At 59.7% G+C, this 23765-nt stretch overlaps 3 protein-coding genes and 1 long non-coding RNA gene across 6 annotated transcripts; 3 read left to right on the top strand and 1 right to left on the bottom strand.

Annotated features, from left to right (window-relative positions):
- Positions 1-4071: 4071 nt before the first annotated feature.
- TNFSF12 (TNF superfamily member 12) lies at positions 4072-11244 on the top strand. 2 transcript variants are annotated; one of them, XM_045984641.1, is made up of 7 exons: positions 4072-4314; positions 4472-4522; positions 5057-5132; positions 5794-5847; positions 5932-5967; positions 10210-10334; positions 10494-11244. In XM_045984641.1, exons 1-7 carry the CDS (start codon positions 4156-4158, stop codon positions 10743-10745), a joined length of 753 nt encoding a protein of 250 aa, XP_045840597.1. In that variant the 5' UTR covers positions 4072-4155; the 3' UTR covers positions 10746-11244. The 2 variants fall into 2 exon arrangements, with proteins under 2 accessions (XP_045840597.1, XP_045840598.1); XM_045984642.1 differs by having other exon boundaries at positions 4073-4314; positions 4475-4522.
- Positions 11245-11500: 256 nt separating this feature from the next.
- Positions 11501-14465, top strand: TNFSF13 (TNF superfamily member 13). Of its 2 annotated transcripts, XM_045984645.1 has the most exons (7): positions 11501-11570; positions 12464-12693; positions 13057-13141; positions 13268-13315; positions 13460-13578; positions 13808-13946; positions 14167-14465. In XM_045984645.1, the coding sequence occupies exons 2-7, from the start codon at positions 12487-12489 to the stop codon at positions 14274-14276; spliced, it is 708 nt and encodes a 235-aa protein (XP_045840601.1). In that variant the 5' UTR covers positions 11501-11570; positions 12464-12486; the 3' UTR covers positions 14277-14465. The 2 variants fall into 2 exon arrangements, with proteins under 2 accessions (XP_045840601.1, XP_045840600.1); XM_045984644.1 differs by lacking the exon at positions 11501-11570 and having other exon boundaries at positions 11587-12693.
- Positions 14466-15480: 1015 nt separating this feature from the next.
- On the top strand, positions 15481-23435 carry SENP3 (SUMO specific peptidase 3). The gene is made up of 11 exons (XM_045984640.1): positions 15481-15618; positions 16492-17218; positions 18010-18249; positions 18336-18447; positions 18946-19093; positions 19239-19286; positions 19883-19960; positions 21985-22122; positions 22280-22363; positions 22463-22513; positions 22900-23435. Exons 2-11 carry the CDS (start codon positions 16504-16506, stop codon positions 23008-23010), a joined length of 1725 nt encoding a protein of 574 aa, XP_045840596.1. The 5' UTR covers positions 15481-15618; positions 16492-16503; the 3' UTR covers positions 23011-23435.
- Positions 21080-22893, bottom strand: LOC123929222. The gene is made up of 3 exons (XR_006815901.1): positions 22613-22893; positions 21791-21873; positions 21080-21352 (listed from the first exon to the last, which is right to left on the bottom strand). It is a non-coding gene; the product is annotated as an uncharacterized LOC123929222 (long non-coding RNA).
- Positions 23436-23765: the final 330 nt, after the last annotated feature.

Raw genomic sequence — 23765 nt, 5'->3', positions numbered from 1 at the left:
AAAGTACAAGGCAGCGAAATCCATGACTTACGCACGTGTCTCTGGCTTCTCCTGTGCTCATCTTCTTGTTTGTTTGTCGGTCTGTGCGTGCTCTTGGTTCTCGTGGGCGTGGTGATCGTTGGTGACATTTCATAAAGAAAGACTAAGGTCGGGGCGCCTGGGTGGCTCAGTGGGTTAAGCCGCTGCCTTCGGCTCAGGTCATGATCTCGGGGTCCTGGGATCGAGTCCCGCATCGGGCTCTCTGCTCGGCGGGGGCCTGCTTCCCTCTCTCTCTCTCTGCCTGCCTGTCTATCTACTTGTGATCTCTCTCTGGCGAATAAATAAAAAAAATTAAAAAAAAAAAAAAAAGAAAGACCAAGGTATCCTGTGTTTCCTCTGCTGGTATGTAAATTATACTATTTTTCCTCTAGGGTTCTCTCTGGTTGGAAATCCTGCCTAGGAATTCTTCGTGGATTAGGATAGGATACACATCCACTGGGGGGACCTGGGGAGCTCAGGGGGTTAAGCCTCTGCCTTCGGCTCAGGTCATGATCTCAGGGTCCTGGGATGGAGCCCCATGTCAGGCTCCCTGCTCAGCGGGGAGTCTGCTTCCCCTCCCCCTCTGCCAGCTCCCTCTGCTTGTGCTCTCTCTCTGTCAAATAAATAAATGGAATCTTAAAAAAAAAAAAAAAGGAGACACATCATTAAGAGCTTCCTTTGGAGTGGAGAGGGCTAGTGATCAGCTCGCAGCTTGTGGATCACCCCAAAAGCTAGAATAAAAAAACATTTGTTCTGGATTGCCAAGGCTTAACTTTCCTCGACAGTTGGTTCTTCTAAGTCTTCGGAGACAAGCCGTCCGCCACTCTGTCCGAAGGAGAGAAATGCCTTCTGGGTGAGGAGGGGAAGTGGGGTCGTCCGCAGATGCTGTTGGCCTGTCTTGCAGACTTTCACACGTTTCCAGAATTTCACTCCCACCTCCCCCATTTTCCTTTGCCTGCTGATTGGGGAAACTGTCCCTCTTGGGCAGGCTAAGCAGGAAGGCTCCACTGGCAAACCCCCACTGTCTTTGCAGTTTTGCTTCTTTTTGTATTCTCTACCTTTCCATGAGGCGGGTGTGGAGACAAAGGACCCAGAGTCCGAAAGCCTGTTTTACTTTCTAACTGTTGCACACGCTCAGCATCCAGACAGATGGAGGCTGTGGTAACAGCTCACTCGTCAAACTCAGTGGAAATCCAGGAAATATTTATTGAGTACCAGGGTTCTGTCCCAAAGGCAGGATTTGCTTGTCTTTTTATTTTTATACTGTTTTAGTAATCTCTGCACCCAACTCGGGGCCTTGAACCTGCAACCCCAAGATCAAGAGTCTCATGATCCACCAACTGGGCCAGCCGGGTGCCCCTGCATCATCCCTTTTTCAGGTCATTTGAGTGCACCCCGATAACCCCCACATAGCGAGAAAGCCCAGAATAACACGGAGACACTTGGGGTGCCTGGGTGGCTCAGTGGGTTAAAGCCTCTGCCTTCGGCTCGGGTCATGATCCCAGAGTCCAGGGATCGAGCCCTGCATCGGGGCTCTCTGCTCAGCGGGGAGCCTGCTTCCCTTCCTGTCTCTGCCTGCCTCTCTGCCTACTTGTGATCTCTGTCTGTCAAATAAATAAATAAAATCTTTAAAAAAAATACAAAATAAATTAAAAAACCCACGGAGACACTTGTATGAAAAGGCAAGTCACAAGCTCAAAGCACAAAGAAACTTAATCAGCGCTGTGATATTACACAGATCCTGAAACTGATAAGAATTCCCTCCAGGCTTTCCACCCAAGTGTCCCGGGCTTCTTCCTCTTCTCCCTGTTACAAATGTCATCCGCCAGAATCCCAAATGAAGTATTTATCCCGTTCAGTCATTCCAGAAATACTTAGAGTGCTTCCCCGTCCGCTAGACATCGCGCCAGGCTCTGAGGATGAACAGAAGAGAAGACATATGTGGTCCCTGTCCCCTCGGAGCCTTTAGCTCAATCACCCAACAGATGTTTATTAAACATCCATTATGATCAAGTCGTTGCAGGGGGACAACTGAAGCCACCGGCCGGGGACACTTACATCTCTGTTAACATGACTGTACTTGTCTTCATTGGCATGACTAGTACTGGAAGAGATGCTTGCCCAGGAAGATGAATGTTGCCAATTAACTTCATTGCTTATTCCAGCAACTTCCTGAAAGACCCATCAACTCTGATGGAAAACATCAGCTGACTCTCGGGCCCCTAGCTAGCTCTGTCTGTAGGACTGTTGATCTCAAGGTCCTAAGTTCAAGCCCCACCTTGGGTATAGAGCTCATTAAAGAAACAAAAACAAAACCCAAACCCCACAATCAGTCAGGGATGCCTGGCTGGCTCAGTGGGTAGATTTGCAACTCTTGACCTCTTGGTCATGGTCATGACTTTGAGCTTCATATTGGGCATAGAGATTACTTTAAAAATCAGCTTATAAAATACTTAAAAAATCAGATTTTCAATAGAAGTATTTATCAAGTGACAGTTTACACCTTAAGACTGTTTGAGCCCCTCCCTTTGCTCTGTAAATTCTCCATGATTCTACGGTAACCCTTACCTGCCCTAATCAACCCCCGGCTCTTACCCCAGCTCGGAATGACCTGCTTTCACAACGTCTCAGTAAATTTCATGGGTTTGCCCACCATCTTCCTAGGAGGGTTGTAAGACCTTTGGGTCTGACAAAGTGCCAGGAACATAGTGAATACAATCCTCACAGATTTTTTTTTTTTTTAAAGATTTTATTTATTTGACAGAGAGAGGCACAGCGAGAGAGGGAACACAAGCAGTGGGAGAGGGAGAAGGAGGGTCCTGCTGAGCAGGGAGCCCAATGTGGGACTGGATCCCAGGACCCCGGGGTCATGACCTGAGCTGAAGGCAGACAACAACTGAGCCACCCAGGCGCCCCCAATCCTCACAGATCTACATTGTAGGCACAGACAACAGAAACCGGGAAATATGTCATTTTTCCTTTATAGTGTCCATGGGGAGATGGTAGCCGGATGTCATTACAAATTGTGCCCGCTGAGAAAGAGAGGGCACCAGAGGGGACAGCAGGGGCGGTTCGGATCCTCATGAGAAAAGATGGTCTGGAAAACTCTCCGAAATGACTAAGTGGGGAAGAGGGTGGTCTGAGTGTGCCAAGTAAGGAGAATAAAAGTGTTGAGGGCAGGGGGCGAGGTGGGCGGGTGGTGAGCGGATTCCAGAACGCAAAGGAAACCAACCAGGCCAGACTGCGGGAAGAGGGCAGGAGCCTTTCCAGAAACTTCCTCAGCCACAACCACCGCTTCACCAGGGCTAATTACTACTCTCGAAACACAGTGGGTTTCTGATACTTTTCACTGCAAATGTGCGGAAGTGAACGTTCCAGGCGAAATGCTTTTCTGAGGCTCTTACTGCTCACACAAGGGTTTTCATGTCAAAAGGGGTCCGGCTTTTGCAAGTCCACGCACCGGGCCCCCGGGGCCCCGCCGCGCTGGCCGGAGCCCTCTGCGTGTCAGAAGCGGCCCGCGGGCTTCCAGAGCTGCGGCGGGGGCCCCCCGCTCACCGGGGCGGCCCAGAGGCGAGCTCTCGCCGGCGCAGGACGCCGGGGTTTTCGGCAACTCCCAACCGATCCGCCGAAGGAGCGAGCACATGACTCGCGTGAATGATGTCCTCAGGCTCTTTTCCAGTTTCGTGCGCGGAAGTACCGTCCTCCGGGGCCCCGAGAAAACCCAAACGGCCTTCGGCCCGAACCCGGCTGCCGGGTCATCCCGGGGGCGGAACAGGCCCCGTCGGAGGCGCGGGGGTCCCGCCGCCTCTCCCTCCCCCCGCCCCCTCCCCCCGTACCGGGGCTGGGTGGAGTCCCCCGCTCCAGCCGCCCGGCCGGCCCTGCGCGCCCGGGGCCCCTCCCGCCAACCCGGGCCCCGCGGGCCTCCTCCCGGGGTCGGCGCGGCGCGCGCGCTCGGCCGCCCGCGGCTCGGCGCCCCCGCCGCGCCCCGCTTCCCGCGCGCTCCCCGCCCGGGCGCGTCCGTCGCCCCTCCCCCTCGGCCGCCCGCCCCGCCCGCCGGCGCCCCGGCCCCCGCCCCCGCGGGTCCCGGGCCCCGGGGTGGGGGGGGGCGCGGCGAGGCAGGCACAGCCCCCCGCCCCCATGGCCGCCCGTCGGAGCCAGAGGCGGAGGGGGCGCCGGGGGGAGCCGGGCACCGCCCTGCTGGCGCCGCTCGCGCTGGGCCTGGGCCTGGCGCTGGCCTGCTTCGGCCTCCTGCTGGCCGCCGCCAGCCTGGGCAGCCGGGCACCGCCGCCCGCCCAGGTGAGGCCCCGCGGCGCAGCCCTCCCGCGGCCAGCCGGGCGCCGAGTCTGCGGCGCGGCGGACCGGGCCGGGTGGGCGGAGGGCACGGGGCCAGGAAGATGGGTGGAGGGTGCAATGTCAGGTGGAGAGGGACGGGGTGACGCTGCCTCCTTCCCAGCAGGAGCCTTCCCAGGGGGAGCTGGTGGCGGAGGAGGACCCGGACCCGCCGGTGAGTGGCCGTGGGTGCCGGGCGCGCGCGGCGGGGCGTGGGGAGTGTGCGCGAGCCCGGGACGCGGGGTGTGCCCTGGCGGTGCCAGCTGCGTGTGTGCGGGGGTGTGCGCCGCCGTGCGGGCGGCGGGGACACGGGGAGAGGGGGAGGGTGCCGCCGCGTGAAAGGGGTTTGTGTCACCTGAGTCCTTAGTGTTTATTGGCTGGGGGGACGACGTGGGGGTATGGGATGGGGGGAGCCTGTCGCGGAGGAGGGATGCTGGCGATGCGTGCGGAGTGTGTGCCCACCGTGCACGCCGACGGGGTGTGGGCGCCGCAGGGTCTGTGCCGGGTCTGTGTGCTGGGGCGCTGGGGGCGCGGGGTGAAGGCTGGGGCCTGACCCCAGGACCCGGCCTCCCCTTGGCCTCCCCAAGACTCCGGTGCCTGCCGCTGGCTGGTGGTGCCTCTCCCGACCGGGGCCCCCTGTCGGTCTCGGTTTAGTCTCTTCGTGGCCTCCCGCAAGACCCAGCTTCAGTCCTGCCCTTAATGCCCCTAGGAACTGAATCCCCAGACAGAGGAAAACCAGGATCCTGGGCCTTTGCTGAAGAGGCTTGTTCGGCCTCGCAGAAGTGGTGAGCGCCCCTTTCTTCCACCTTTAGGAGTAATCCTAGTGGCCAGTGGCTTCTGCACTCGATGCTTTTGTTCACCCTAACAGCCTCATGGAGTGGGCAGAGCCAGCACCATCCTCCTTACTTATGGTGGGGATGGGGAAACTGAGGCACAGATGGGGTGTTGGTGGGGGTAGAGGTCAGAGTCCGGCAGCTGATCATTTCTCTCTGAAGCCCCTCCCATCCCTGGACCGATTCTCTCTTGACACCCTACGCTGGATATGAAGGAGGGGGTGGCCCAGGATTAGGAGCACCCCTAGGGTCCTGATGGAGACAAAGTGGGGGAGGCAGAGGCGGGAGCCCCGGGAAGCAAAGAGACCCGTGAATGGGACGACCAGGTGAGCCTGTGTCCAGGTTTGCGTGGGGCTGTCCCGGCTCCTGACGGTTATCTCCCTGCGATTACTAATAGCAACCGTTTTGCTCTCAGAAACAACCCAGTTTGGGTGATAAACAATGCAGTGGGTCTCCTTATGGAGGGGGGTATAGCCTGAGGCTCTGAGGCCAGGAGTCTGGACAAGAATGAGGATGCCGGGGCTCTGAGAGCAAGGCAGGGCTGGGGAGTGTCTCCGGAGCCCGTAGAATCAGGGCGAGCTATATTCCGCATCTCTCTCCCCTTGATTCTCAGCACCTAAAGGCCGGAAAACGCGGGGTCGCAGAGCAGTGGCCGCGCACTATGAAGGTGGGTGATGGGTGAGCCGTGCCCAGGGAGACGGGGCGGTAGAGGGACGGGGCAGGTCTAACAGCCCTTTCCCATGCCTTTCAGTTCACCCACGACCGGGACAGGACGGCGCGCAGGCCGGTGAGACCGCATTCCCACCCCTGAGCTCTCCCCTGACCCCCACAGCACTGGCCTCCTGGCACAGCCGCCCCTCAGAACCTTTCGCTTCCCACTGCCCTCCCTGCCTTCAGCCTGGGAGCCCCAGAAGCCAGTTCGAGAAAATCTGCAGGGCTCGCTTCTCTCAGCTCCCAGACCTGCTCTCTGTCTTGGTCCAGGCAGGAGGACCCAGGGCTCCCCACACCCAGCCACCAGCCCTCATGCTTGTGCAGGAAACATACCTGATTCTTCCCTCTTCTTTCCAGACCTACGCCCCGCCGTGGATTCTGTGCATCTTCACACTCTGACTATTTTTCTTAGAATGTTTCTGCTGTGCTCCTTTTGCATCCCCGCCGCACCTCCCACCTCAGCACCATGGCCTCAGAACCTCAAACCCGGTCTCTAGCCCCTTCCCCATCCCTTTGCTCTGTCCCCCCCTATGTTGTCGAGCTAAGGTTCTCCAAACTCACTGTCCTGATTCCATTGCTTCTCTGCCTGCCTGCATTCTCTCCGGGGTCTGGTCTCAACCCTTTTGCCCTGCACGCTCTGTACCACGTCCGCACTTGGCCTGACACCCCCTCCTAGCCAATGTGCTGCTTCTGGGTCTTGTACACACTGTGCGGTCACCTGGAATGTCCTTCTGTGGGACAGGCCGTGAGGCAAGGTGGGAGGCTGGCTTGGTCTAGGGGGCCCGGCAGCCGAGACGGAGCCAAGTAGATGGATCCGGTGTGTGGCTGGAAGGTCGGGCTTGCTTACGTGTTGGATGTGCAGGGGAAGGGAAGGAATCAAAAGCGACTTCTCGATTTGTCACTTGGGCATCCTTGGGCATAATGATGCCATTTATGGAGGGAAGAAACAGGTTGGGAGGTACGTGGATTAAGAATGGGATTTCAGATCTACTGAACGAGTGGAGAAGTGATAATAAATGAGTGAGCTCCGTGGACAGACGGCTGGACAGAGTCAGCTGGTCAGGACCCACGGCCGTACAGATGCTGTTCAGACCTCCAGGGTTAGATGAGGCACTGGGGGGAAGAGGGACCCCAAGAGTGAGGCCCTGGGGCTCCGAGACATCCCGGAGCAGAGCGGAAGAGGAGAACCCGGCAGAGACGGGAAGAAAGCCGGGGAGGACAGTGTCCTGTGATCTGCGAGACGATGTGGTCTCACCAGCGAGGGTGTGGCTGTCTGCGCCGCATGCTGCTGACGGGTCACATGATTTGACCGTGGGGGTTTGGTGACCTTAAAAGGCAGCTGGTGACCTTGGCCAAGGCTGTTTCAGTGGTGCAGTTAGGATAGAAGCCAGTGTCGTTGGGGTGAGGAGGAATGGGAAAGAGGAATTGGAGACAGGGATGGCCCTTTCCAGAAGTTTCTCTGTGATGAGCGGAACAGTGGGCCGGTGGCTGGAGGGAGATGTGGATGGAGGAAAAGTAGGGATCTTAGCTAACATTTACTGAATGTCGCATTCATCTAGACTTCCCAACGGTCCTAAAAGGAAGATACTCTGATCAGCTCTGTTTTAGAGACACAAGTTACTTCACCTGCCCAAGGCCATGACCATACTTGGTGGGTCCAGGATTTGAAACTCCCCAGAGTATGCTTGTGTGTGGACATGCCCGTGCTCGGCGCAGGGGTGGGTGGGGGGGACCCGTACGGCAGGGTCCAGGAAGGGGGCAAGGGGAGAGTTCCAGAACGAAGGGAGAGACACAGCACCCGGCATCACAAGAGGGTCAGTGGAGAATGTAAGCACAGGTCCGTTTTGGGCTCTGGTCAGGGGGAGGTGAGGGTACCCTTGTCTGATGACTTCTGGATCCTTCGGAGAATGAGCAAGATGGGCAGAGGTGCGAGGAGAAGGGGTACAAAGTCGCTGCCTCCATGAGTGCCAGAGCAGGGGCCGAGGGGAAGCGCAGGACGGCTGCCGGGCAGTGACGAATGTCCGTTTGGGGTCCGTGGTTGTGACATGGAGGGACACGGTGGTCCCGGGCACACCATGCCCTTCAGACTCCACCAGCCTTTCCTCCAGCCGCTTCCACGGTGGGGAGTGTCCTCCCTCCTCTCCCCCTGCTCTGCACACCCCAGGCCAGCCCTCCTGCCCTCCAGAGGAGTTGAGTAACCCGGACATTCATTCCTCCGCGGCCTGAACACACACGTGCTGGGAACCTGCTGTTTCAAGGACGGGGCTCGGCACCTGCCGGCAACGCCACCCAGACCTAGTCTCAAACAGTGACCGTCTGGGAGAGGAGACGAGCCTGTACATGTGGGAATTACAGTTCGCTGTGACAAGGACAATAAGGAAAGCAGCCAGAAGTGCGCGGTGACCCAGAGGAAGAAAACTTTACGGTGGAGTCAGGGCCTCCTTCCCCGAGAAGGGGCGGGGGGGGCTCGAAGCATGAGTCTAAGTTGGACAAGGGCTCAAGGACCTTCCGGGTGGAGGGACCCACTGGTGCCAGAGTCCCGAGCCGGGCGACAGCAGGGCGAGCAGCTCTGCTTGGAGACAAGTGCTCGCGGACAGCATGGGCCATGAGCTTGGAGAACAGGGAGCCAGGCCACAGAGCGAGTCTGGAAGTCATTCTGAGGTCAAGGCAGGCAGAGGCAGGCTGCCATCTGCGTTTTAGAAACCTCACTGTGCGGTCCTTTGTCGGAGCCAGCAAGAAGGCGCAAGGGGGAGTCCGCTCGGAGGAGGGACGCTCGGAAGAATCCCAGCGGGAGTGGCAGGGGCTGGGCCAGAGGAGGGAGACAGGGTCCCCCCTGCAATGCAGGTGGCAGACTTGTAGGAACTAGAAATTGGGGACTCAGATGGGTGGGGGTGCGGAAGGGCTGGGGAAGGCAGCTGCCCAGGAGAGCGGCGGTGGATCCCGAAAAAAGCCAGGGGCGTGGGCCCCGTCGGCCGACTCCCTCTGGCCTCCCACCAGTGTTTGCGGGGCGCCCACTCGCAGGGGTCCCGGTGCTGCGTGCCACGCCACAGTGGTGAAAGAGACCGTGGTTGGACCCCACACTTGCACCTGCGTAAATAACCCGGATGATTGCCAGTGTCGGGGACGGGTGTGAAGGAGACGGTGGCCGGGGGCGGGTGGTGGCCGGGGGGTGGCCGGGGGGTGGGGGAGGCAGGGCTGGGGGCCAGGGAGGGAAGGGCTGTCGCAGGGTTGGGATCTCGGTATCTGCAGGGGTGGGGTGGGCAGGCAGAGTGAGGGCAGGAAGACAGTGGGAGTCCTGTGATAGACCCAGGTGGCCCAAGGGGGACCCAGGAAGCCACCTGAGGTCACTGTCTTGTTGCTTGTCGTCTTCGCCATGACCTTAGCTCTAGATGGCTTTACTTTTTTTTTTTTTTTAAGATTTTATTTATTTATTTGACAGAGAGAAATCACAAGAGAGGCAGGCAGAGAGAAAGGGAAGCAGGCTCTCCACTGAGCGGAGAGCCCGATGTGGGACTCGATCCCAGGACCCGGAGATCATGACCTGAGCTGAAGGCAGCGGCTTAACCCACTGAGCCACCCAGGCGCCCTAGATGGCTTTACTTTTTGCTACCGTTTTATCGAGCTGCACTTTACGTACAATCCACCCGCTTCGAGGGTGCCATTCGGTGGCGTCTAGGCTTTAGTTCACACAGCTGCAGCCATCAGCACGGCAAGACACCCTGTGCCCGTTAGCCAGCACCTCTGTTTCTCCCAGCACCGCCCCCCAGTTCTGAGCACCCACCGACCTACTTTGTCTCTACGTATTCATCTGGAAATTTCCTAGGAATCTTACGTGTGGTCCTTTGGGGACTGGTGTCTTTCACTTAGCACAATGCTTTCGGTTTGCCCACCGGGGAGCAGTTTTCTCTTTTATGGCTGCATAATATCCCAGTGTGGGGCTCTCCCACCGTTTCCTTGTCTGTGCGTCGCTCAGCAGACATTTGGGGACCATTTTTTTATATTTAATGCTCGTAATCCCAGCCCCGTCTGATTCGAGGACGGTATGCGGACATTCTTAAAAAGAGGCGGACAGCAGAGGCACAAAATATCAAAGCCCCTGGCACTTCTTCCATCTGACTCTTGTCCCCGGCCGTGGCGGGTGACACCTTGCTCCTCGCCGCCCTGGTCGCAGACACGGGTCAACATGGACCACGGGCTCCCCGGCCTCGCGCCAGCTCTGCGTCTCCTGGGTAACCGGGGGGGGGGGGCCCAAGTCTTCGGTCCTCACCGGGTGTCTGGGGAGCGTGAGGAAGTCCTGATCTCCGATCACCCCCCGCAGGTGTGGACGGGACGGTGAGCGGCTGGGAGGAGGCCAGAATCAACAGCTCCAACCCGCTGCGCTATGACCGCCAGAGCGGGGAGTTCCTCGTGGTGCGGGCCGGGCTGTATTACCTGTACTGCCAGGTAAGGCCCACGCGCGGCCGCGGCGCAGCAGGGACCGGGGGCCAGAGGAGGCGGTGGGTCAGGGCCAGGGCCAACGGGCTCCCTGGGTCGCCGGGGCTTGCAGGAAACCGAGCCTTGGCCAGCGGGGGCCTGGACTCTGCCACCTGCGCCCGCCGGCAGGTGCACTTCGACGAGGGGAAGGCGGTCTACCTGAAGCTGGACTTGCTGGTGGATGACGCGCTGGCCCTGCGCTGCCTGGAGGAGTTCTCGGCCACGGCCGCCAGCTCCCTGGGGCCCCAGCTCCGCCTCTGCCAGGTGTCCGGGCTGCTGCCCCTGCGGCCAGGGTCCTCCCTGCGGATCCGCACCCTCCCCTGGGCCCATCTCAAGGCCGCCCCCTTCCTCACCTACTTTGGACTCTTCCAGGTGCACTGAGGGGCCCTGCTGGGGCCCCCACCGTGGCTCTCAGCGCCCCCCCTCCACCGTACTGCCCCCTCCGCTGCTCCCCCCGCCCCCCCCCACCTGCCCGCCCTCTGCGGGCAGCTTGGACTTGCTCATTTCATTTCCGCCCCACGTAGAGAATCCCCTTCTCCTCTGACAGCCCCCCAACCTCACTAGCTCCTGAATCCCTGGTCATTCGACACCCCCATGTGTCTCCTGACTCCCTGCCCTGGCCACAGCCGCCCCAGGACACTGTGTCTACTCTACTCTGGGTGAGGATGGGTCCCCAACCCCCCCCCCCCCACTTTGGGCACTAATCACGGCTGGACAGGAGGGAGCCCGGGGACTAGGCCAGGGGTTCGCAAACGCGAGGGCTGAGAGCAAGACAAGCTCCTTCCCTGATAACTCCCTGTGGATTTTTAAAAACAGATATTATTTTTATTATTATTGTGACAAAATGTGCCTAAGCGGATATTAAAGACAATAAACCACGGTCTCTCTCTTCCTTGGGCCTTAGGGGGCGTTTCTCGGGGTTAGTGGAGGGCCCCGGGAAGGGGGTGCGGGCATCCCGGAGTGGGGTGCGGGACGGCTGGCGTGCTGGGGCAACGTACGGGCTGGGGAGTGGGGACCCGCCTGCTTCTGACCCCTGAGGCATGAGCAGAGAGTGGAAAGGCAAAGTGCCAGGAAAAAAAATCAATGTCTGCCCAAGGTCCAGCAGCAGCTGCCTCATTTACCTAGGAGGCCGGCTTCCTCCTGCGGGTACTCCCCGGCTGGGAGGAGCAGGGCCCTTCCTCTTGGCAGCCTCGGGACGTTCAGCAGGTGCTGGCGCAAGCCCCGGCGGGGATGTGGGGTGGGAGCAGGCCCGACGGGGAGCTCAGGGGCAGGAAGCCGGACGCTGGGGCCCGGGAACGTGCGAGCCCGGGCCCCTGGGTCCAGGGAAGGAATCTGACAGTGGTAGGGTGCTTGGGGCTGTGTCCCTCTCTCTCTGACCAGGCCCCTTATGTAAGAGCTCTTCTCGGGAAACAGGAAGTTCTCCCTGCCAAGTTCAGCGCAGGGAGTAGTGCCGGCTTCATTCCAACACACCCGGCCTGGCCTTAACCCCAGAACTCAGCCAGTGTCTTGCTTCCGCGACCCTGGTTCTCCTTCCCATCTACCCCTTGCCCCTCCTTTTCCACCTCCAGTCATTCCCAGAGGTCCCCCCTGTGGCCGACCTGGAGGGTCTTCACCCCCTCACCCCAGACCCCCGAGGCTGCCCAGCTTGCCCCTCCATCCCTGCTCCTGGGGCACCATGGCCTGGAGCCAGCACCCTTCCCTCCCCCACTTCTGGGGCCGTCCCAGGGTTCCTGTGCTCGGCCGCTCCTCCTGGGTGTCACTGGCAGTCCTGTCCTTCCTAGAGAGACTGGCACCAAGTTTTCCCGAGGCCGGAGGAGGGTGTGTGTGTGTGTGTGTGTGTGTGTGTGTCCGTCCGGAGGGGGCGTCTCGAGACACCACCGGCCCCACGGCGGGTTTCCAGGAGCGCCAACAGTGCCCCTTGCTGGCTCTCCTCCTCCTTTTTTCATTCTCAAGTTCCTTTTTATTCCTCCCTTGCGTAACACTCTTCTTCCCCTCTGTACCCCCACCCTCCCCACCACCTCCCCGCCACCCCACTCCCGAGGCCGCAGCCTCCGGCGGGGTCCCCCGGCTCATGCCAGCCTCGTCTCCTTCCTTGCTAGCCCCCAAAGGGCCCCCGGGAGACATGGGGGGCCCGGCCCGAGAGCCAGCACTCTCAGTCGCCCTCTGGTTGAGTTGGGGGGCAGCTCTGGGGGCCGTGGCTTGTGCCGTGGCTCTGCTGACCCAACAAACAGAGCTGCAAAGTCTAAGGAGAGAGGTGGCGCGGCTGCAGAGGGCCGGAGGGCCTTCCGAGAAGGAGGAGGGGCATCCGTGGCCGAGCCTCCGGGAGCAGGTGAGTGAGGGGAGGGCGGGGGGTGGGGGGAGAGAAGAGGATGGGTGCCAGGGCCAGCTCGGGGCCTCCTGGGTCTAGCCCCGCGGTCTGTAAAGTTTTGAGGAGGTGCAGGAGAGGGTCCCAGGTTTGGAGGTCAAGGGAGCAGCCATTCCAGGAAAGGAAATTGTTAAAGATTAATGCTTCTCGCGCCTACCAGATCCTGGAGGACAGCCAGCACCAAGACTCAGGTCGCTGGGGAAAAGTGTATGAGTGACGTGTGGCCCCCCTGGGACACGGTCGGTGGTGGTGGGGGGAGCGTGGCAGGAAAAGCTGTCGCGGGACCCTCGCTTCTTAGCCTAACCCTGACCCTCTTTCCACGAGCAGAGCCCCAACGCCCTGGAAGCCTGGGAGAATGGGGAGAGATCCCGGAGAAAGAGAGCAGCGCTCAGGCATAAGCATAATCAGCAGAGTGAGGAGGCCTCCGGGGTGGGGTGCGGCAGGGGTGGGGGAGATCAAACCGCAGGGGGATCTGGAGCCAAGGCGAGAGGGGAAGGGACAGGTGGGCACGGCTTAGCTCTCCTCCTTCTCTCCGCAGGGAAGCACTCCGTTCTGCACCTGGTCCCCATCAACATCACCTCCAAAGGTGAGCACTAACTTTAAATAATGGCTCCGGGGGAGGGCCAAGGTCAGGGAGCTTTGGGGCTGGCAGCCGGGCCCAAGAGACTTCGGAGGTGAAAAGTCTCGGAGAATGCCCAGAAGTCCTGACGGCCACACTCCTCACCTCCAGAGGACTCTGACGTGACCGAGGTGATGTGGCAACCGGCCCTTAAGCGTGGGAGAGGTCTGGAGGCCCAAGGATATGTTGTGCGAGTCCGGGACGCTGGAGTTTATCTGCTGTACAGTCAGGTAATCCCACAGATACCCCAAGCCTCGTCTGGGGGCTGAGAGGTCTGTTCTCCGGGGGTGGGGGTGGGGGGTTGGATGCCCTGGTACTGAACGTTCCCAACGCCGCTGTTCGTACCAAACTTCAGAGACCCTCCTTCCTTCCTTGGCTCCCTCGTCCGGGCTCCGGAGGCCTCCCAGCCCTGAGCCAGGCTTTCTCACTTCCTTCAGCTTCTCCTTCATTCCTGGCCAGGTCCTGTTCCATGATGTGACTTTCACCATGGGTCAGGTGGTGTCTCGGGAGGGCCAGGGAAGGCAGGAGACTCTCTTCCGCTGCGTCCGAAGCATGCCCTCCAACCCAGACTGGGCCTACAACAGCTGCTACAGCGCAGGTGAGAGCCCCGAGGGCAGCCAGGGCGCGTGTGAGAAGAGCAGGGTTGTCTCTGACCCCTGGGGAGGGGCGGGGACGTGCGGAAGCCTGGGCGGACAGGTGGATCTGGGGGAGGGATGCAGGCCAGGAAGGAGGAGGAAGGCCGAGCTGGAGGAGGGAGGGAAGGCGCGGGGAGTCTGCGAACGGCGCTCCACGAGTGTGAATCCTCTCCCGTGTCTCAGGTGTCTTCCATCTGCACCAAGGGGATGCTCTGAGTGTCACAATACCCCGGGGAAGGGCGAAGCTCAGCCTCTCTCCGCACGGAACCTTCCTGGGGCTTGTGAAACTGTGATTACGATACGGACGGTGGTTTTGAGTTCGGAAGAGGACGGTGGGCGCGAACTGGAGACCGCCGAGAGGGAAGAGGAGCAGCGGCCTCTTCTGGGTTTGACGGTCACCGATCTCCGCCCCCTCCTCTTCCCGTCCCACCCCCACCCCCTAGACTTTGATTCCGTGGATATTAAAGAGGTGTGATACCGTGCTTTTGTCCGCCGTGCAGCCCCACATTCCCGCGGGGCCCGCTGGACCGCTTCCAGCACAGCACCCCCACCTAGCGGCCGCTCCGGAGAACCGACCCGCGCCGGCACCATCCGCGAAGCCTCCCTCCGCCCGCGGACTCGCGGTTCCCCGTGCCACAACCCCTCTGTGCCACCCGCTGCCTCCTCGCTCCGCCGAGAGCCTCGCCCCCACTGCTCTCCCCAGCGACGGGGCCCCCGTTCCCAGCACTGTCTCGGGGAGTGTTATTTTGCGGCCGTCCGCAGGGGTACCCTTTGCGGCCACGTTACTGCTCGGGCGCCAGGTTCTGCCCTTCCTGCTCGCCCCTCCCCCGGCTCGGCGCGCCCCTCCGAGCCCCTCCGAACTGGAACGAGGGTCCGCGGAGCCTTGGGTAAATCGTGCGCCCCACGCCGGCCTGCCTTCACTCCCCTGGGCTCTCCTTTCTGCTCCAGACCCGCTCAGACTTCAATAAAAGAGAATATACGGCTCCCACCCCCCTCGCGCCCCTGCCTAGCCCCGGGATCTCCCCGCCCTCCCGGCTCGCTCCCCGGCGCGACCCCTGGGATCCAGGGTCCGCCACCCCGGGGTTCGAGCCCGCAGGCGCTCCGCCGCGGGACACGCAGCGGCGATGGGGCAGGGGACTGGGGGACACGCAGGCGCAGACGCGAGAGAAGTGCGCTCGCCGCGCGCGGCCAGGAGCAGCGGGCGTGCGCAGGCGTAGCGCCGCACGGGGCTCCGGGGGCGGGGCCGGTTCCGTGGCGTCCACGCTCTCGGGTAGGCGGGACTAGGCGCGTGCTGGCCGCGCCGGCGCTGTTCGCCGGGTGTGACGCACAAATCGTGCGCCGCCAGCGCCGGTGGGCCTGGGGCTCGCGGGAGGGGAAGGAGGAGAAGGAGGAGGAGGAGGAGGAGGAGGGGGAGGCGGTGGAGGTGGAGGCAGAAGCAGAGCAGGAGGCGGCCGCGGCGGGGCGGCTCGGCGGCGCAGCGCGCGGCCCAGGACCGTTGGAATCCTGAATTGAGAGGGCTGCGCCTGAAGACAGCAGGAGTGGCGGGGCCGCCACCGTCGCCGAAGAGATGAGCCGGGAAGCTTGAGGCCGGAGACGCCCGCCCTCGGGCCCGTCCGCCCGGCTTCCCCGCTCCCGGTGAGGACGCCCCCTACCCTTCCCCCAGCTCTGCCGCGGCCTCTCCCAATTCGGGACCTCATTCCCACCTAATGGGGGCCCAGGAGGTCCTCGAAGGGGCTTCTTAAGGCCCTCGGGCGCCGAACTGTCCTGAGCCTGGAGGACCAAACCGGCGTGGGACGCATTCTGGCCCCCGGGAACGGAGCCGGAGAGGGGGCTGGGCCAGCCAAGGCTCACGCGGCTCAGTTCTGTCCCAGCGCCCTAATCCGGCCGCCGAAGCACCGACTGGGTTCTCTTTCAGTTTCCTTGAACATTCTTCCGTTTTCTTTAGATTTTACTCTTTGATCCATAGCCCTGGGATCCCCATTCCCTCCTGAGACCTCCTGATTCGACCTGAGCATGCCCATCCTCTCCCCGCCCCAGCCCCCCATTCATTCCGAGGTCGTAGAGAACTCTGTTCCCACTCCAGACCACGGTTTCCTTGTGGAAGTTGTGTCCTCCTCGGTTGTCTCTGTATCACGTCAAGGTTCTCGGGCTGAGCCATGCCCCTCCTTAGGCGCTCAGCTAGGAAACTCTTGGTGGTCTTAGGTAGAGAAGTGGAGCCTGGAAATACTGGGTTTAAGCTGGGGATCTCAGAAATAAGATTCTGGAGGCTTGCTGCTTAGCCACAGTCTCCCTTGCCTCTGTCTGGCTGGGGGACGGATGATGACACGGACTCTAACGGGCCCCTTGTGGACCGTGTTAACCGAACAGGTCGGCGGTCTGTAGGAGTTTTGCGGTTTTTTCCTCTCTGATTGTTCACATCTGATTCCAGTGATGGCGCGCTGAGGAAGAGAGGCGAGATCTTCGGGTTCAGGGTATTTGGATCCTGACACTCTGACCATTGTTTTACAGGGCTACTGGAAGATGAAAGAGACTATACAAGGGACCGGGTCTTGGGGGCCTGAGCCTCCTGGACCTGGCATAGCCCCAGCTTACTCAAGTCCCAGGCGGGAGCGTGTTCGTTGGCCCCCACCCCCCAAACCCCGACTCAAATCAGGTGGAGGGTTTGGGCCAGATCCTGGGTCAGGGACCACAGCGCCAGCCAGACGCCTCCCTGTCCCTCGGCCTTCTTTTGATGCCTCAGCTAGTGAAGAGGAGGAAGAAGAGGAGGAGGATGAGGATGAAGATGAGGAAGAGGAAGTGGCAGCTTGGAGGCTGCCCCCCAGATGGGGTCAGCTGGGAGCTTCCCAGCGGCCTCGCCCTCCCCGCCCTACTCATCGAAAAACCTGCTCCCAGCGCCGCCGCCGAGCCATGAGAGCCTTCCGGATGCTGCTGTACTCGAAAAGCCCCTCGCTGACATTCCACTGGAAGTTTTGGCGGCGCCACCGGGGCCGGCGGCGGAGCCTCGCACACCCCAAGAACCATCTTTCACCCCAGGAAGGGGGTGCGACACCGCAGGTGCCATCCCCCTGCTGTCGTTTTGACTCCCCGCGGGGGCCGCCTCCACCCCGGCTGGGTCTGCTAGGTGCTCTCATGGCTGAGGATGGGGTGAGAGGGTCTCCACCGATGTCCTCTGGGCCCCCAGTGGAGGAAGATGGATTAAGGTGGACTCCAAAGTCCCCTCTGGACCCTGACTCTGGTAAGGTGGGAGTGGGTGGAGGGAGGGGCTGGGGAGGAAACGGAGCCTCTGGCGGTGGCGACACGTGGGCTTAAAGCTAGTGGGACGGCAGAGCGAGGGGGGTCCAGGAGAGCTGGGAAATGTCTGAAGCTCCACTCTGAGTGGGAACTAAGTCTGGGGAGATAGTCAAGCCTGGGATAGAGAGTCCCCGAGTGGGTGTTCTGTGTAGAGATGAGAAAGGGAGGACGTGCGGTTCACAGAAGTCAAGACAGCCTTACATGCTTGAAATCCCTCTTCAGTTGCCCTTCCAGAATAAAGGGGCGTGTCCGTTTGCAAAGGGCGCCACCCTCCCGGCGGCGGCATGGGATTTCTCTGAGTAGTGGGCCGTGCCACCTGTAGTGTAGTGTGGCGCACACACACTCAGAATGTTTCTCTCGGGGACGGGACTCTCAACCAGACAATTTCCGGCCGTGTTTATGAGTCACTGGATGTTTATCGAATGTGTGCAGGGCGTCCTACTAGGCACCAGGTCTGCAGCGGTGGTAGATATCTCCAAAGGTTAGATCTCGCTGAATCGTAGTCGCATCTTGCTTCTGCCCTGCGAGTAGCAGAGTAGCACGTCTTCTTTTCTGTTCCTTTACAGCCTCAGACGTGCTCCTTTCATGCTTGAGATTCCATTCCTTAGCGTTTGTATTCGTCGGTCCCGTTTCGGTTCATCTTTGTCTGACGCCTGGTGCATCATTTGACCTTACCCCGCTGTTCTTTGATCCAGGCAACCTTCTCATCCCCACCCTGTTTCCCCTGTCCTGCAGGCCTCCTCTCCTGTACTCTTCCCAACGGCTTTGGGGGACCCCCCGGGCCAGAAGGGGAGCGGGGTCTGGCACCCCCTGATGCCAGCATCCTCATCAGCAATGTGTGCAGCATCGGGGACCATGTGGCCCAGGAGCTGTTTCAGGGCTCAGATCTGGGCGCAGCAGAAGAGGCAGAGCGGCCTGGGGAGAAAGCCGGCCAGCACAGCCCCCTGCGGGAGGAGCATGTCACCTGCGTGCAGAGTAAGGGACCCTAGAGGGCCCAGTCTCTTTCTCCCAGCCAGCTCCTAAATCAGAGGCCTCACCCTCTCCTCCTTCCCTCCGCTCAGGCATCTTGGATGAATTCCTTCAAACTTACGGCAGCCTCATCCCCCTCAGCACGGACGAGGTAGTGGAGAAATTAGAGGACATTTTCCAGCAGGAGTTCTCTACACCTTCCAGGTGAGGCAGAAAAGCGGTGCTTTCAGAGGCGGGGGGCTGGGACCTGAGGGTAGGAGAGAATGCTGCCGCCTTTTCTCCCATAGGGATGTGCTTGGGAGGAGGAGGGGAATCTGAGGGCAGAGTACCTACCAAGCCCCTGTAAGCTGACTGCGTTGGGGCGGGTCTTTACCTGAGCCCCCAAATACTGCGTACACCTGACATTCCTGTGCCTCTTTCTGCAGACTGGGCCTTTAGCAGGTCCTCAAAAGGACACAGGACCCAAGAAAAGGTTTAGTTTTTGTTCGTTTGAAGTAGGCTCCGTGCTCAGTGTGGAGCCCGGTGCGGGACTTGAACTCGGGACCCCAAGAACAAGGTCTGAGCTGAGATCGAGAGTAAGACGCTCAACCGGCTGGGCTACGCAGAAGGGATTAGTGTAGGTTGTTGCTCTGGGCAGTAGAAAGGACTTCCGTTTGCCCCAGCACCCTGTCTCTTGTGTGACTCCACTCTCAACCGCCTTAGGAAGGGCCTGGTGCTGCAGCTGATCCAGTCGTACCAGCGGATGCCAGGCAATGCCATGGTGAGGGGCTTCCGGGTGGCCTACAAGCGGCACGTGCTGACCATGGATGACCTGGGCACCTTATATGGACAGAACTGGCTCAACGACCAGGTGAGGAGCCGCGGGAACACGGGCCCCAAGGGGGATTTAGTGCAGAGTAAGGGACCCTTACATGAGGGTGTCTGAGGCCCTCTGGGGGGAGCCCTGTACCCATGCTGCCCCCTGCATGGCATGCTGCCTCCCGTCTTCTCCCCAGGTGATGAACATGTACGGAGACCTGGTCATGGACACGGTCCCGGAGAAGGTAGGCCTCACCTGCCCCAGAAGAACGGCTGCGGTTCTAAACAGCCTTTTCAGCCCCTTTTACTGCTTTACCCATAAAGACGATCTTTGTTTTTGGGGAGAGGTGGTAGAAGGCAGTGTGTTAAATTCAAATCTGTAATTTTCTTTTTTTTTTTTTTTTAAGATTTGAGAGAGAGAGAGAGAGAGAGAGAGAGAGGGGTGGTGGGGGAGGGGGAGAGACTCTCAAGCGGAATCCGTGCTGCTCGTGGAACCCAGCAAGGGGCTCGCTCTCTTGACCCCCCCCCCCCAGGTCACGCCCAAGCTGAAACAGAGAGTTGGAAGCTTAAGCAACTGCGCCATCCTGGTGCCCCTCAAATCTTTAACCTTGATCCTGAACTTGCCTATTCTTCTCCCCAGCGGGAGGTGGTTTTTCCCTGGGGCTAAACGCTAAGATAAGGCTGAAAAGGACTTGGTTTTTGACGCCGAGTGGAGGGGAGTGGAGGTGGTTGAAACTGGCCCTTGGAGCCTTCATGAAATGGAGCTGCGCGGGCAGAGGAGACCGGGCAGGAGGGCCCGAGCTCTTTCAGCTCCAGCCGCGCTCTTGTATCCCTGGCACAGGTCCATTTCTTCAACAGTTTCTTCTATGATAAGCTCCGTACCAAGGGTTACGATGGAGTGAAAAGGTGGACCAAAAACGTGAGTTACCAGTTCACACCGACGTGTGTAAAGCCTTGCCTAGAGAGAAACAGGGTTCTGTTTTCTAGGACCCCTTCCTCAAGCCTGTTCACTCAGTCTTTTGAATACAAACAGTCTTGTCGGGGGTGGGGGGGGTGGGGGAGAGTACCGATGAAGGCACAAGGATTCAGTATTAAATAAGGACAATTTCTTGCCTTTATGGAGTAAGAGTAAATAAGTAGGTAAAATTTCAGCTGGTGCTGGGTGCTCGGTGCTGTGATTAACGGACAAGAGTAACACAGTAGCATGGGGGGTCTGGGAAGGCCTCTTTGCTGAGACTCGGGTGATGAGAACGCCGCTGTGTGCAGATCTGGGGGAGAGCGGTCTAGGCAGGGGGAGCAGCACATACACGGGACTGAGGGCGAGAAGGGGCATTCGAGGCACCAGAGGTGTCCTGTGTGGTTGGAGCACAGTGAGCGGAGGGAATAGGGGAAGATAATCGGTCAGGATGGGGAAGCAGATCTTTATGTGCCTCGAGAAGCCACTGAAAAAATTTAAGGAGGCCCGGAAATCCCTCACGTTTTGAACTCCCGTTTCAAGAAGATTGGAAGCGGGACAAGAGAAGCGGCCAGACTAGGAGGGGAGTACGGAAGTCCAGATGGGAAACGTGGGCCAGAGCGCCAAGGGCAGAAATAGGTTTCTCTAGGACGGACGGGGTTTGCAGTTAGAGCTGGTAGTCCTTCCTGACGGGTTGGGCATGGGAATGAAGAAAAGCCAGGAAATCGGGGAGGCCTGGGTTGGTAGTAGAAGTTGCTGGGGAGAAGAATTAGGAGGGAGCGCATTTGGTGAGGGGGGAAAGAGTTCCTTTCTCCCCTCTAGTTAGTTTCCCTGCCCTTCGGTCAAAGGCCAGGAAGTCTCTACAGGGAGCTGGGAGTACCCACCGGCTCCAGCATTCTTCAGCCCCCAGGTTCAGGGGCTTTCAACTCCATGAGCCGGCAGCCTGCTTCTCCCAGTAGAGGCGGGGTGATGCCCAGCATGAAGAACTTGGCCGTCTGCATTCTTTTTTTTTTTTTTAAGATTTTATTTATTTATTTGACAGAGGAAATCACAAGAGAGGCAGGCAGAGAGAGAGGAAGGGAAACAGGCTCTCTGCTGAGCAGAGAGCCCGATGTGGGACTCGATCCCAGGACCCTGAGATCATGACCTGAGCTGAAGGCAGCGGCTTAACCCACTGAGCCACCCAGGCGCCCGGCCTTCTGCATTCTTGTGTTGAATCCCACCTGTGTCCTTTTTCCCGTGACCTTCAGCAAGTTGCCTTCCTCTGCTGAGGTGCAGTTATCTCGTTCTTCGGCTGATTGTTAACAACTCCCGCGTAGGATTGTGTGTTAACGGGCCGACCCTCCGCTGGGAAGCCTGCAGTTGTTAGCGTATTGTGGGTGTTAACTGATTGAACCCTCATGGGGCACAGAGGAGGTGCGTGCCGTTATTTTTAGCCTCTTACGCTGTAGAGAACCGAGTTATAGTGAGTTAACTGCGTAGCTTGCCCATGGTCACAAGCTAGTGAATGGAGGAGCTGGGTGTGAGCCCTGGCGTCCGGCTCCAGAATCCTGAGCCTGGGTTCATAGCTGCTCAGCCCTGGTACCTTTAAAGATTTTATTTGACAGAGAGATCACAAGTAGGCAGAAAGGCAGGCAGAGAGAGAGGAGGAAGCAGGCTCCCCACCCAGCAGAGAGCCCGATGCGGGGCTCGATTCCAGGACCCTGAGATCACGACCTGAGCCGAAGGCAGAGGCTTCACCCACTGAGCCACCCAGGCGCCCCAACCCTGCTACCTTTAATGTGTGGAAAGTACCTGGCCATCCTGGGCTCTCCGGTGTGGTCCCTGATAGGACCTTTGACCTGCCTTCTCCCGCCGGAGTCCACGTACGCTGAGCCCTGCCGTACAGTGGAGCCGCTGGACATTGTGTGCTCGGCCACTTGGCTGCTTGCGTGCGCCTCCACTCCTCCCGTGCTGTCTGACCTGACCTCTGGCACTGCCCCCCTTAGGTGGACATCTTCAATAAGGAGCTCCTGCTAATCCCCATCCACCTGGAGGTGCACTGGTCCCTCATCTCTGTTGACGTGAGGCGGCGCACCATCACCTATTTCGACTCGCAGCGCACCCTAAACCGCCGCTGCCCTAAGGTCTGAGAGGAAGGGGACAGATGGGAAGGACGTGGGGAGGAGAGCCAGTGGCAAGGCATTCTGGGCAGAAGGGCGGCCTTGGGGCCTGGGATTGCCATACTCTGGGTTCAGTCGGGAAACATAGGGCATCGCTTCCTCCTTTTTTCTGTCTCTGCAGCATATTGCCAAGTACCTACAGGCAGAGGCAGTGAAGAAAGACCGGCTGGATTTCCACCAGGGCTGGAAAGGTTATTTCAAAATGGTAAGTGTCTGGGGGGCGCGTGGTACGGGGTCATGAGAGAGGTGTGATAGGAAACAGAGTTGAAGCCACATGCCTGGGAGCCTTCTTTTTATTTTCTAGAATGTGGCCAGGCAGAATAATGACAGTGACTGTGGTGCCTTTGTGTTACAGGTAAGTAGACAGCAGCTGGGCTGACAGTTGGGGAAGGAGGTGGGGAGGCCCTCTGGCCCCGCGATCTGGCTCACAGGCACTGGACGAGCAGGGACTGACCTTGTGTGTTAGAATGCAGAGATGCGCACGTCGTTGCTCTTCTCGTGGCTTCCCCATCCCACATTGGGACTGGGTCCCTTGGTCCTTGCTCTCTGGCTCTCACGTAGGTCTCCCAGCTTCCAATGCTCGAACAGGTTTAGAGTCAGGCTCCTCTTGTCTGTGAAACGTGGAAGTTCTTGGATAGGCCCAGTGAGCTGGATCTGGCTCCAGGAAGCACGGAGCCCAGGTCCTGGCTTGGGGGGCTGCCCCGCGGGGGGGTTCTCACGGCCTGCTTTGTTAACACCCAGTACTGCAAGCACCTGGCCCTGTCTCAGCCCTTCAGCTTCACCCAGCAGGACATGCCCAAACTCCGCCGGCAGATCTACAAGGAGCTGTGTCACTGCAAACTCACTGTGTGAGCCTCAGATCCCAGGCCTCAAGCCCATTGGTCAATGGGCATGGGGACTTGGGGGACCCTTCCTTCCCGAGGAACTCCAGTTCCTCTCTTGCCTCTCCCCCTCCCAGTTCCCTATGGTTTTTCATATTTAAATGTTTTAATTGACTTCTGTATTTTTTTTTTCTTTGAGAGAATACTTGTTGATTTCTGATGTTTCGCGGGGGGGTGGCCATGGAACAGCCTCTTCTCCCTCTGCCAGGGAGGAGTTGGGCCTTGTGGCCTGGGTGGGGCGGTCATCCCCCTTCCCTGTGCAGGGGCGGGGGCAGGAAAATCTGTGCTGGGGTGGTGGGCGGGCAAAGGGAGTGTGCCTGCCAGATCTTCAAACTTTGTTTTATACGTCTATATAAACGCCACGGTCCTGCTCTGCTCAATAAAGGATCCTTTGGAGATGCGTCGTGCTGGTCTTCCTTCTGGAGGCTCTGTTAGCCACCGCTCGGGGGTGCTGAGACCCCGCGGGCCTGCCTTCCGTCGTGGGCTCGGGCAGAGACGAAGCCCCCCCCCCCCCCGGCAGGGAGGCTGGGGCTGCAGGGGCCCGCGCGCGCGCTCAGGGATGGGGGAGCTTCGCGGCGGCACCCCCAGACGCGCGGGGGCTCCTCCTCCCCGCCCGGGGCTGGCAGCGCGCCTCCGGTTTCCACCGTCTCCCGCACACTCGCAGCGGCTCGGGGCGGGGTCCGGGCTACCTTCGCGTCAAGAGACGACAAACTAAACCGTGGGTCC

This window comes from Meles meles, chromosome 18, assembly GCF_922984935.1.
Source record: "Meles meles chromosome 18, mMelMel3.1 paternal haplotype, whole genome shotgun sequence".
Taxonomy (NCBI): Eukaryota; Metazoa; Chordata; class Mammalia; order Carnivora; family Mustelidae; genus Meles; species Meles meles.
The sequence above is the reverse complement of the archived record's forward strand: the minus strand, read 5'-3'. Positions and strand labels throughout refer to the sequence as shown.